The following is a 14,511-nucleotide window of genomic DNA, read 5'->3' as shown; positions in this document are numbered from 1 at the left end:
ATGTCAACATATTGATCTGATTTTTAATTATTGCTAGAACTTGTTAAAGAACTATTTGTAGCCGTTCAGCAAAAACAAATCATCTTTCCATATCACAGCAGTCCACAAGATGGTGCCAACTTTATGATAGTCCAATCATAAAACAGAAACCTGGAAATTAGATAACAGAAAATAGTTTCCACAGTTAATCCATCCTCTTGATCATATCCTCCTACAGTGGATTCTGAATCATGTGACTCATAAATTCCTAAAGATTAGTTATGCTGTAAAACTGAACACAAGGCATACAAAGTAATTACTAAAATATACATTCCTTAGTTCAAGGTATGTCTCTCTTCCACTGATAATAGCATGCTCTTCCAATACTTAGCAGAGGACATTATGGATGCCTGCATAATTTATATCTTTCTATCATGGAAGAATAAAATACATAATCTTATTACTTTAGACAGAATTCTTTACCTGACTTAAATCTAGAAGCCCAGAGGCTCCATGCTTTATCTATTTTGGTGAAAATGAAATGACTTATCAGAACTGGAATCTGTAGTCTTTCCTCTTGAATAAATTTCCTAAATGATATTGCAAAATATATTTTAATGAAATTTTGAAGAAAATAATTTTATTTCCCCTATCTTCATCACCCTACAACCTAAGTTCAAACTGTTTTCTTCTCTGACATCTTAGAATCTAAGTGATACTTTTTTTTTGTTGCTTCTCATACAATTGAGTGACAAACAGTAGCTTGTGGTTGAGCTTGTAAATAGTTAAAATGAACTCTGTGTCTCTTATTTAAAGTAACCTCCAGAGGCCACACTCCCTTATGTTGTACTCAATGCATATCAGAGTACTAATTATATAGTCCCTAATTTTCATGGAATGCCAGTTATTCCCACTGTATCCAGTCCAGCTAATTAACATTTACATGTTAAATGTCAGCCTGTTTTTCTAGGGTATTTTAATCCATTCCATTGAGGTCTAGAAATAGAATTATTTTGTTCTAGCCTATTATGACTGTAAAAAAAAAAGTCTTACTGCCCCAATTTAAAACATGTAGAAGATGTTTAATCTATTGCTCAGTTGGGTAAAATATGCCATAGTCAAAAATTAGCTGTGCAAGATAAGGTATATTTCCATATTTATAATATCTATATTAAATATTCTAGTTTAATACTGCAGTATTGGTATTTGAATATAATATTGTTATAGCTATGTTATTAAATATACAGTATATGCCTATATAACTAAAAGGTGGTTAAGATAATGTAAAAATTCCATGAAATTACTGGCAATTGGAAACATTTAAGTCACATTAACTAATGAAAAACAAATATATTGGGAAGTCTAACACATTTAGACTTAAGATACTATTTCATTTATGAAATTATAGAATTCTGTATCTCTTATAGGTGAAATGAATCAAAAATACAAAGAGCTGAAGAAGAGAGAAGAAAACATGGACAGTAAGTTCTACCATCAAATTGTGGAAATATATACATACATCTTTAGATATATACAGCATATTTAGATTGCTTTTCTTTTCTGTAAATCTAGTATTTTTTAAATGATTCTTCTATTATTATGGGGCAACGAGTTGGCATAGATGGATAGAATGCTGGGTCTGGAGTCAAGAAGACCTGACTGTGTTCAAATCTGGCCTCAGATGCGTTACTAACTGTGTGACACTGGGGAAGTCACTTAACTGCTGTTTGCCTCAGTTTCCTCATCTGTAAAATGAGGATAATAGCAGTATCTATCTCACAGAGTTGTTGTGAGAATCAAATGAGATATCTGCAAAGTGCTTGGCACAGTGCCTGGCATATACTAGGCTTTATATACATATTAGTTGTCATTATTATCATCATCATCATAATTACAGCAGGTTGCTATTCAGATCACCTTAATTCATACTGTACACAAAGCACTGTGGGAAGGAGGGAGATACAAATTTAAATGAAACAGATTCTTTTTTCTTGAAGAACTTATAGCAATTTAGAAGAAACAAGAAATGTATAAAAATAACTGCTATACAAATATGGATTCTAAAAAAAGTCCTACTTTAGTACCTCATCATGGCATGAAAGTGATACTAGAAAGCAAACTCTAGTAGGTTCTGGACTTAAAGTCAGGAAAGGCCTATGTTCAAATCCTGCCATTTACACTTACTAGTTGTATGACCATGGGCAAATCACATAACCTCTCTGAGTCTCAGTTTCCTCATCTTTAAAATGGGGATAATAGCAATCAAGAGACTTTACACATAGAATTATTGTGAGGATCCTAATGAATGTAAAGCAAACTTTAAAATACAATATGAATTTCAGTTGTTGGTATTATCAAGCTGGAAGGACTTTAGATAGAGGTCCAGTAACATGCTGCATTTTCAATCAAAGGATTGCAAAAGAAAAAAAATCCATAGCATGAGAATTATGCCATTGAACAAGCCATTTACTGCAGGGAATTGCAGGGAAGAGAGACCAGTAGGTTAAATTTAGAATTTTTTTTTACAAGGTTTAAGTTTCATACAGAAGTTTTTATATATCCAGATAGAGGTATAAGTGTTGCCAGTTTAAAAAAAATTATAGCTTGCAGAAGATCCAGTCACTGAGTACCTTCAAAAGAAAAGAACATCAAAGAAAGTACAGCCATCCTAACTTTCAAGAACTATTTCACATTCTTGTTATTCTTGTCTTGCATAGTCAGGACAAAGAATGGGTCCCTGAGGCCATCAGATGCCTCCTCAAGGTAAAACTGACTGATAAATTCAGAACAAGAGCTTTCTATAACTTTATCAAGAGTTAGTTGTTAGTCGATGCCCCCATTTGGGGTTTTCTTGGTAAAGCTTTGCCATTTCCTTTTCCAGTTCATTTTATAGATGAGAAAACTGAGGCAAACAGGGTTAAGTAACTTGCAAGGAGCACATACTTAATAGCTGTCTGAGGCAAGATTTGAACTTAGGTCCTCCTGACTCTGGGGCCAGTACTCTATCTACTGTACTACTTTACTGCCCCTTTTCAAAAGTAGCTTAGCTAATTGTGAAGAAACAGCATCAGAAATTTGGCTAGTAAATAAAGAATATTTTTGGCCTTTGGAGACCCAAGAAAACCAACTAAAATTTTTTTGATTTCCATTTGATTCTTTATTTTCGTTTTTAAAATTAATAAACATTTTAAAAAATTAGTATGTCCCTCCCACTACCCCCACCTCTGAGAATTTTTTTTAACTCAAAAAAATAAAGCCCTCTCTATCATAAGAATAGCCAAAATTTATTTAGCATTTACTATGTGCCAGGAACTGTGCTAAGTACTTTAGAGTTATTATCTCATTTGATCTTTAGAATAACCGTAAGAGATAGGTGCTATTATTATCTTCATTTTACAGATGATGAAACTGAAGCAAACAGATTGAGTGACTAGCCCAGTTGGTCACTTACAGGTAATAAATGTCTGAGGCTGGATTTGAACTCAGAGTCTTCCTGACTTCAGGCTTAGTGCTTTATCCATTGTCCCACCTAGCTACCTTGATATTTTCCCCCTGTATATCTACATAGTCTAGCGAAACAAATTTTCACATTAACCATGTACAAAAATATAGATATGTTTCTGTATTTTAGGTTTGTCATCTCTCTGTCAGGAAGTGAGTGGCATGTTTCATCTTCATTCCTTTGGGATAGTGGTTTATCCATATAAACATAGAAAACCCCTTAGTCTCCTGTGAGCCCTTTTTGTTTATGACAATGACAAAATGGCAGTGAAAGAAGTAGAGTTTTATAAGAACCAAACTGTTCTTAAACCATCTGCAAACATTACACTTTTTGGCACTCTTGATGGTTGGTCTTTGTTCAGTAACCAATAAGCTGAATAAATTGAACCATGACCAGAAGAATTGAACCACATCCATATTGTCAGTTTTGGAAAGACAACTCACAGGTTGCCGCTGGGAAGATAGAGACAGTGGTGTTGATGGTTCATTCTGCCCTAAAAAGCAACAAAAAACATCAGGTCTTGGGACCGTTGGCTTTTTCTTTGCAGTGCTCACAATGAGTCTATATAGAAAGACTACCAAGAAGATACTTGAAACTCATGCATCAACATCTGTAGGAGAGGATGAAATAGTGGAGGATTTCTATGAAAAATTTGCATATATCCTTCAAATTAAATCAATATATACTTCGATATGTGTATAGATAATGATCTCAGTGAAAAGATAGGTAAAAGAGAAGAACTAAAGCTGTGGTGGAAAGTATAGCTCAGGATTAAGAACGAAAGAGGCCAGCAACTCTTACACTACCCAGCAGCTTCATATTCATACGTTATGGATACTTTCTTTAGGAAAATAATTTGTATGATAGATAAGTCACTGGAAAACATAACAAAAATTAAATATACTATATCTTGACAGAAAAAGAATTGTTAATTATAGAGAGGGTGATCACTTTAGGAATCAGTTATCTATATATGTATATGTATATAATCATATCATCTAGTTAGAGGAAAGGTCAAAGTTAATGCCAAGAAGAAAAGATATATACAAGATGATATATGTGATGACCAGCAGCTCAGCCAACCTGTCTAAAAAAGCTATTGCCTCTAAAAATAAGAAATGGGAAAAAAGTATAGAGCATACAAAAGCCGAGAAACCACTCTATGCAGCAAGCTCTTGATCTCTTCCTCAGTGGAGAAACATGGTAGCCAAGGACAAAATAAGTTCAGCATATAAGTTCATGTGTACACATTGCAGAGGAAAACAACAGAAGATTATGAACTTTAATTCTCAGTACAGCAAAAGAAGTTGAGAGGAAAATTAATCTATTGAGACCTTGGCCCAAGACTAAATGAAACTATATCATCTTCGAGACTATTTAAAGAAAGAGTGAAAAGAACATAATATATCAAAGGAAAAAACCAAAGAAATAGGTATCTGAGAATTGGACAAATCTGACCACATTTCTATAATGATTTATTTGTATTAGTGACTATAGTGTAACCATGACATTTGGCCCCTCTTATCTCAGATACTACATGAGGGAATGACAGTTGCACTTAAAAAGAAGAAGCCTGGAAAAATGGCTATATCTTGCCAAATACTGAAGAAATCCGTGATGAAGGTGACACAGTTTTAAAGACACTCAGAAATCATTTCAAGATATCTCAGAGGGAGCAAGAATCCAAAAGAACAGAATAGATTACCAATTAAAAAACAAAACAAGGAGACATTAAAATCACTAACCTATATTCCTGCTTTCTCATCTTATAAAAGTCTTTATGATAATGTTCTGTGTATTTATAAGGGACATCTTTGATAATACTATGATTGGAGGAGGTACCTTTCACAAATGATTTTCTTATAGCAGACATTTTTAATCACAAAACTGACTAAAAGCATAAGATCCTGTTATGACTGTTATTTATGAATTTCAAAACATTCCACCTGTTTGTAAAAGTATTATAAGACTTTACGACAGGTATGACCATAGATAACTTTGTTCAACAATATGCTGAGTAGCACCATCAAATGAGATATGAAACAGGGATGTATTTACTAAGTTACTTGACAGTGTTATAGAAGGTGCTCTAGGAAAAGTTGTGAAGTTTTGCAAGAAAAGAAGAAAAGACATGGTGTGCTAGTTTGATAAGGTAACTGACAAATAAAAGGACTTTGTGGGATAGGTGAGACCTTAGTGTATTTGTAGGCAGAGGAGAGGGAACTAGTGAAACAGAATGAAAGCACAAGGGAAAGAGGGGGTGATTAATGGATTAAGGTCTCATGGGAGGTTGGGGGTGGAAGGAAGATTTGAAATCAAGGGTATAGATGGAGGGATTAGCTTTAGTATAGAAGTAGATTAATTTTCTTGATATAGAAGGAAATACCAGAAGATGCGGGGGCGGGGGGGAAACAAAAGTTTTGAGGTGGGAAAAGAAGATATTTGAGCTAGTTGAGCTATCTCATATTAGATATCAATTCTAAAGATTCGGAGGCAATGTTATCTTCTGAGAGGAACAATATTAATTATGGAGGATTGTATAGATTAGAAAAAGTTTGGATTAGCAGCTATGTGGAGAAAAGGGATGAATGAAAAGGGTTATTGTGCAACAGTAAGAAACTCAGATAAAGTTGGATAGAATGAATTTGGAGTAGACTTCATCAACATGATGTCATTACTTTTCTCAAGCATTGTTTTGTGGTCCAGAATAAATGAAGAAAGTGGATGGTGAAAGTTTTCAAACTGACACTGGGATTTGAAAAATATACTGGCATTAAATTTCTAAACATGTGCTGCTGAGAATCAGTCACATCACTACTTTTCTATGTTGTTAATATGTCAACAGTAGTTTCTGTCATGTTTTTTGATATATAGCCTTTATTGAGACATTTGAAGAGGTAAAAAATCAGGAACTAGAACGGAAAGCACACATAGAATCCAACATCGTTGCACTATTGGAGCACTGTAGCAGAGTAAGTACTGAGTGTCTTTGTTTTTCTTTTTTTCTTTCTTTCTTTTTTTTTTTGGTTTTTTGTTTTGTTTTGTTTTTTGTTTTTTTTTTTGGTTGGGCAATGGGGGTAAAGTGACTTGTCCAGGTCACATAGCTAGTAAGTGTTATGTGCCTGAGGCTGCATTTGAACTCAGGTGCTCCTGAATCCAGGGCCGGTACTCTATCCACTGCGCCACCTAGCTGCCTCCTCTTTGTTTTTCTCATTAGCCATATATGATGTGACCTTGGCCAAGTCATTTAACCTCTATTTGTCTCAGTTTCCTCATCTGATGATAATAATATTATCTACCTTGCAGAGTTGTTGTGAGGCTCTAATGAGATAATAATTGTAAATTACTTAGCACAGTAACTAGCACTTAGTAAGCACTGTATAAATGTTAATTAAAAGATATTCTTCCTACCCTCAAGGAGCATATAATCTAGTAGGAATGAAACATGCGTATAAAGCCCTGATACAAAGCAAAATGCAATGCATGCAAAAGAGAGGGCTGGAATACATGCTCTGAGATATTTAAGGAGAAAATGATTTTAGGAGAGACTTTCAACTTGGGGGAACTTGGAAGAAAACGCAACAGCATTAGGCTTTGAAGGAAAGGAAGGATTTTCAACAGGCAACAACTGGAGAGAGGCAGTCTATTCTGGGCATGGGCAAAGCAAGCGAGATAGGAGAGGGCAAGATAAAAACAGATAAAACTGGTTCAGTTTGACTGGAATTTAGAGGACCTCGATTTCTATAACCTTTTTCATCATGATTCAGCCATACACCATCACATTCACACCCAGCTCTTTCTGAATCATGGAATTGTACTACCTTAAAAATCATGAACTTTTGATACTCAACTCTACTATCACAATCCCCTGTTCTTTGACTTTTTCCATTATCAGTAACATGAAACCTGTTTGTCATGACCTCCATTACCTTACTCTGTTCTTGTTCACCCAGTCCATCTCCCCTTATCTGATCTCAGTTAGCCTCACACCCAGCCTTGATCCTTATGATCTGTCACCTTCTAGATCTTCTTGCCTTTTGAAATCTGTTAATCCTCATCTCTTGGTTGCTCTCACCATCTAATTTCTTTGCTGCTGCAATGCAGTTTCTGAATATCCCTAGAGAAGATCACGAAATCAAGCTAATTCTATCCTCTAAATTTGTTCAGGAGATAGCCGTGTCCTCAATGCTGCTCACTAGTTATGCTCTACTTTCATCCATGTTGTACCTCATTCCACATAAGACTGTCCTAAATATTTTCCTTTCTTCTCAAGCTTCCAACTGCATCACTACTCTCTGGAATTATAGCTCATAACTTGGCGTCTTACTTCACTGAGAAAATTGAAGTCACCTGAAGCCACCTTAATTTCCTTCCTCTAGTCCTCAAAACTTCTCAGAAGGATCATCTGCTCCTTTTCACTTAGCTTCAATCCTACAGGAATAGTATTCCTACTCTTCAATAAGGCTAATACCACTATCTCTACCTATGATCCCATCCTTCCCAGAATCATAGTCCAATAATTATCTCCTTTCATTCTTGCATGATCTTCCTATCATCTCTGTCCTTCCCATCTCTATACAGACAGAGTTAGGGCTCTCATTCTAAAACAACCTTCCTAGGACCTTTTTAATATATTTAATTACCTCCTATCTTTCCTTCCATTCACTGTCAAACTTCTTGGGGGGCGGGAATGGTTTATATCTTCCTTATCTCCCACTCTTTTTCTTTTAAATTTATTTTTCATTTTTAGCATTCTTTTTTCTAAATGAATTCCAAAAATTCTCCCACAATTCCCTTCTCCCACCCAGTGAGAAGGCAAGTAAAATGATATTGATTAAACATGACACACTGTCTTCTTAACCCATTGAAATTTGACCTGCATGCAGCATTCTGAAACCTATGGCAAGGGTACTAGCCACCTCCTAATTATCAAATCCAGTAGCTTTTTTTTGAGATCGCATTTTCCATAACTTCTTTGCAGCATTTGAAACTACCAGTTACCTTTCTTTATACAAATTCTCTCTCTTGGTTCTCTCTTGATTTTAGTTCAACCATCTGCTCTTTCCTTGTTTCCTCAGTGGATCTTCACTTAATCACATTGTTAGAGCTCAAAAGAATCTTTAAAATCATTTAGTCCAACCTAGGGAAGGGAAATGATTTATGCAAGGCTATGTAGATAGTAAATCCCACTTAACAAGATTTGCACCCAGGTCTTCTAATTCCAAATCCAATGGTATTTTTTAAGATGTAAGCAACTCAAGATTCTGGCCTTGCCTCTTGCTTCTTCTCTCTCTACCATTCTCTCTATCCTTTGAAAAATTTTATTTTCTCCCCTCTCTGCAGATGACTTCTAAAGATATGTTTCTATAGACCTCTATTCCTAGACTTCTCTTCCAAACTTCAGACATGTATCTCCAGATTTTTACAGAGTATAACTACCTAACAGTAATGTTGCCAAAACATCAACTGGACATATCTATTGCCAACCTTATTTTCTTTCCGATAACCTTGTTCTTCCTTATGACTTCAGTGTTCCTATCAGTGACACCACTAAATCTCTCATATTTTAAGTCTTGGTATTATCTCATTTTCCCCCTCTTCTTCACCTTTCATATCCTTTTTGCTTCACATATCCTTTGTAGGCTAAAGCCTCTTCCAACCAGTCCTCCCTCACACTGCTTCCAGATCTGACTTATGTACTGATCTGGTTATATCACTCTTCTGCTTTAAAAAAATTTTTCTTTGGAATACTGTTGTTTACTGTGTAAAATTTAAATTCCTTTCCCTGAAATTCAAGAGCTTCTGCATTGTGACATTACTTTGTTTTTTCTATTCTTATCTCATATAGTTTCATATCCCTACATCACAGTTCAATGAGACTGTCATCTGATGAGCACACCCATCGTGCTTTCCAGCTTTTGTTCCCCCAAATATTCACTATGCTTTCTCATCTCTGGGCTTTTTTCTTTGGGTGTTTTCCACCCTACAACACTCTCCCTTTTCCTCTCCCTCTTAAACTTTTTGAAAGCCTTACCCTTTAAAGTTCAATTCAACTGTTAACCTTTTCCATGAAATATTCCATGAGCACCTTGAACTTTTCTCTACCTCCCAAGGCACAAATCTTGCCCAACATTTTGTTCTATGCATTTATCATATATTGTTTTGTTTTAAAGTTATCTGCATGTGAATCCTATTCTCCTACCAAACTAAACTAAGATTAGAATTATAAGAATAGCAAGGAATAGAAGGCTAAAGGTCACAATGAAATCAAGGAGAATGTTTAAAAAGAGTAAAAAAGTAGAATAAGTGGAAGGATAGGTGATTGTGGTTAGAGAGTAGAATCTCAGTTTCAGGATCTTGGAAATGGAGTAGTTTCAAATAATGTTGATTCCTGAGGTATGACAGCCTTGTCTGTGGCTGAAGTAGAATGGAGATCAGTCATTCAACAAGTTTTTATTAAGCACCTGGAATGTGTGAAGCACCATGTTAGATCTGAGGATACAAATGCAATGAATGAAACAGTCCCTACTCTCAAGTAACTTGTATTTTATCAGGAGAGACAACAAGGATTTACTTAAGTATATACAGAATAAACATTAAAAATACAAATAAATACAAAATTGTTAAATAAAAGGTAATTTGAGAAGTATGGCATTAGCAGATGAGGGATATGTAGGAGGAGAGGGTAGTCAACAGTGTCAGATGCCACAGATAGGTTTAAAGACTGAAAAAAGATTAAGACTATCAAATTTGCCCATTAAGAGATAACTTTGGAGAGAGCAGTTCAGTCATTGATAAAGTCACAAACCGTACTGCAAATGGTTGAGGAGTGAGTGAAAAAAAGAAGTTGAAGCAGTGAGTGTAGACAGCTTTTTCTAGGATTTTGACTCTCAAGAAGTAGAGATACATAGGATGATATGGTGAGGGCATGGTAGAGTTTAATGAAAAAAAATTTTAAGAATGGGGGAGACTTGGCATGTTTGAAGGCAGTAGGGATAGAATCAATAGTTAAGGAAGAGGTTGAAGATTAAAGTGTAAGGGGGTGGCAGTTGAGGTTGTAATCTTCTAGAGAAGATGGAGTAGATGAGATCATGGGCAAATGTAGGTGAGTTGGCCTTGGCAAGGAGGAGAGAGAGGGTATGATATCTAGGGGTCTTGAGATGAAGAAAAGAAAGAACTCACATTGAATGTCTTCAATTTTCTCAATAAAAGGTGGAATCCTTGGTTGAGAGGGGGAAAGAATGAAAGGAAGTATGGAAGACTTATAGAAAGAAGGAAAAGTTTTGGAAAAGCTTTTCTAGGGAGTGATATAGGGAAGAACAAAAAGATTGCATTGCTGCAGTGAAGGTCAAGGTGAAAATGCATAACATAGATTTATAATGTACTTAGTAAATATGCTTTGTGACTTCCTTTAGTTCAGTTGAGTAGCATCCAGTTAGAAGTAGAGGTAGATGGAGGGTAGGAGTAGTCCTGGCTGAGTTTTGGCAAGGTGTGAGTGGTGATAAGATGGTAGAGGTCATAGGAGTTTGGAAGTTCCAAAAACTATGAGGATGCCTCTTCATATACCTAGCCATCATAATTCCTTGAACTTCCAAATTACTGTGTCTTCCATATCCATCCTACTTTAGCCATTCCTCAAGATGGCCACACCTTAAAACTTACCAACAACAAACCCCATTATTGTATCTCTAATATCTTAAGCATCTGAAATTCCTCTGTTACCACAGTCACCTTTCCTTCCATTTCTCTCACTTTCTTATTCTTCATTCTAAGTGGTCCTAATGCACACCCTAATTATTCAAGAAATATTGATTGACTAGCTCTATGCTAAGAACTATGAGAGTACATAAGATATATTACATGGTCCCTTTCATGAGGAGATTACCAATCAACTTGGAGAAATTAGTGGAAAACTCAAACTAAACTCTTCGAATAGATTAATTGAATTTTATTCTCTTTCTCCTCTTTATTATGCCTCCTCAAGTAAAAGTGATTATAGCAGTAAAACAAAGAAAGCAAAATAGAAAAACAGAAGCAGTCTTTTTTTTTAACTAAACTTTATTGAAATATTTTGGTACATCTATCATATCATGATAGAATTTAAGAGTTGAAAGGAATTTTTGAGATAATCTATTCCAGTTTCCTCATTTTTACAGTTTGGGAAACTCAGGCCCAGAGAAGTTAAATGTCTTGTTCTAGTTTATTCAGTAAGAGGCAAAACCAGGAATGGAACCCATATCTTATTTATTAAAAACCTATGTTCCTGGTTTAGTTTATTCATTTTAAAAAGAAAATCCTATTCAAAATATTCTCAAAATCTTTAAAAGGATATTCAATTATGTTTATTAAAAGACAATTCAGATTAATTTCCCATTATTTTCTTTTAGAATATAAATCATATGAAACAAATATCTTCAATCACCAACCAAGAACTGAAGATGATGCAAGAAGACCTCAATTTCAAATCTACTGAAATGCAGAAATCACAAAGTACTGCCAGAAATTTAACTTCAGGTAAGAACAAACTGATTTTGATATTCTTTGTCCTAACTGATGTGTGAAAGGTAGAACTTGACACTGAGGTTTTCCTGGCTGCAAACCACACTCTTTATCCACTGTCATGTTGTCTTTGTTCACAGAAATTCATAATATAAAGCATTATTTTATTACCACTTTAGAAGTGCTTGACTGATGTTAGATTTTTCTACATTGCAAACTCAAAACTATCTTTCTTGACATGGTAGAATCACAATGAATTTCTTGGTGAAATTAATTTGTTCCATTTATGAAGACTTGGTTCCAGAGGCCAAGAACCTGAAACCAGATTATCTTTATCTTAAAAGAACTAGGAGCCCGTTTGTAAAAATTAAATAATTAAAAATTGACATAATGTATAGGACTGGTATTGTAGTAAATTTGTCTATTGTATGTCTGTTGTCAGTTGCATCCATGATGGTGTGGTTAAGAGTTGGCTGAGGTAGTTAGGTAGTAGAGGGGATAGAGGGCTGGCCTTGGAGGCAGGAAGTCTGAGTTCAAATGTAGCCTCAAACAAGTTAACAGCTTTATGACCCTGCCCAGGTCATTTCACATGTCTCATCATCAGCTTCTCATTTGTAAAATGAGTATAATAACAACATCTGCTTCACAGGGTTGTTATAAGTATTACATAAGATAATATATGTAAAGACCTTTCCAAACCTTAAAATGCTGTATTAATATTAGTGATTACTACTAGTAACTAATATTTAATAGCTATAATTAACAGCTATACTCATAATTAATAGCTAACAGCTATTAATAGCTAAAAGCTAAGTAACAGCTATAATTAATAGCTGATGGAACTGGATCTCTGCTAGGTAGAAAAGAAAACATATGGGAAGAACTAGTAAAAATTTGACAAGTTAAAAATGTGCCTAGATTTTTAAAAAAGTTATATATAAAACTTGTCAAATCCATGCACTTCATTCATGAACTAGACATTATACAGTGCTTAATAAAATGTTTCAGTTGTATTTGTAAAAATTGTATTTGGTTACATTATAGATACATAATTTCATGTAACTAAATATGTTTATTTTTCCTTATCCTTCTATTTCATCTCCAGAGTGTAATATAATATATAGTAGGCCTTTAATAATTATTGTTGTTACTTTTGGAACATTAGGATTCATCATATTTTCATTAATTTACTTGTTGGAATTATATGCCAGGAAATAGAAGAACAATCCCTCCAGGCTCACTTTCCCAAACTTCACTTATACTGGTAGATTGGGTCCCCAGAGGGTCACTACTACTTCTTCCCTCAGTGTTTTGCAGGTAAACCTGTGGGGTTGCAGATACTTTCTAATAGGATTCAGCTTGAGAGCTTCTTTCCATTAAGGGCTCATTGATGACCAGCCATACAAATTTAGGTAGCTTTTATAAAGGGTTATTTACTGAGATGGTTTAGTAAGGACAGTTGGTACAAAAACATCCTCCAAAAATTCTAGAAGATAATCCTTTCTCGTGTACATGCTGATTTGGGGGAAAGTGTGCTGAATCTTAGAGAGCACATGTAACAAAGAGGTAACTTAGCTCCAGCTTGAATAGAGGTTATTTTCTCCTTTTGTGTGGAGTCCATATAAAGTTCACCTTTGTGTATAGCTCTTTGTTGGACTCTAAGGGTTGATACCCTTGTAGGATCCTGAAGCTGCTTTTCTTCTGAGTGTCTAGTTTGTTCTTGGCTGTTGATAAAGATATTGCCATCAGCAGATGCTGTTCTTAAGATACTGCCCCAACAATGATGGGCAATCCAAGCTTTCAACCTTTGACGTTCACAAATTCATCCTCTGGTCAAAGGAGGCAGAGGGGAGAAAAGATTCTCTCTTCCCTAAACCAAGTGAGGGCTTGGCTGGAGTTGTTCCACTACTACGGACGCCTGCTATGAAGTGGCTTGCTGTTTGAGCCAACTCCATAAGGGCATGACTGATTCATTTCAACCAAGAAGATACTTGCTATGTGGCATCAGCTGCTTTCACTCAATTCAAACCTAGTTTGTGCCTTTGATTGATTCTGTAACTCATTCAAAAAAGTATCTGAATATAAAGCATCCTCTCTGTCCCCAATAGCTATCATTCTTTCTCCTTCCTTTTGTGGCTAAAGTCCTTGAAAAGGTAGTCTACAATTGGTCTTCCACTTCCTTTCCTATCAGTTTTAATTCAGTCTGACTTCTGATCTTATCATTCAATTGGAATAAAGCTCTCCAAACTTACTAGTGATCTCTTTATTATCAATCCAATGACCTTTTCTCAATTCTCATCCTTCTTGATTCACTAATGCCTTTGAGAGTCACTTTCTTCTCATTGACATTCTCTTCTTTCTAGGATTTGATGACACTGCTCTGTCTTGGGTCTCCTTCTACTTGTCTAATTGCTACTTCTTGGTCACACTTACCTGCTAACCATAGTGGTCTCTTAGGGCTCTGTCCCAGACTTTCTTCTCTATCTATATTATTTCATTTGGTGATCTCATCAGCTCCCATGGATTCAACG

General features: G+C 35.3%; 1 protein-coding gene across 2 annotated transcripts in view; it reads left to right on the top strand.

The window, feature by feature from the left end:
* IFT74 (intraflagellar transport 74) overlaps nt 1-14,511 on the top strand; it is a 135,170-nt gene that overhangs the window by 93,763 nt on the left and 26,896 nt on the right. For both annotated transcript variants that reach the window (XM_027839330.1, XM_027839329.1), the window contains exons 14-16: nt 1,407-1,460; nt 6,356-6,453; nt 11,869-11,995. In XM_027839330.1, coding sequence (XP_027695131.1) covers nt 1,407-1,460; nt 6,356-6,453; nt 11,869-11,995 — 279 coding nt within the window. The remainder of the gene's footprint in view (nt 1-1,406; nt 1,461-6,355; nt 6,454-11,868; nt 11,996-14,511) is intronic.

This window comes from Vombatus ursinus, unplaced genomic scaffold (genome assembly GCF_900497805.2).
Source record: "Vombatus ursinus unplaced genomic scaffold, bare-nosed wombat genome assembly UNPS02014832.1, whole genome shotgun sequence".
Lineage (NCBI taxonomy): Eukaryota > Metazoa > Chordata > Mammalia > Diprotodontia > Vombatidae > Vombatus > Vombatus ursinus.
This window is presented reverse-complemented; position numbering and strand designations above follow the sequence as displayed.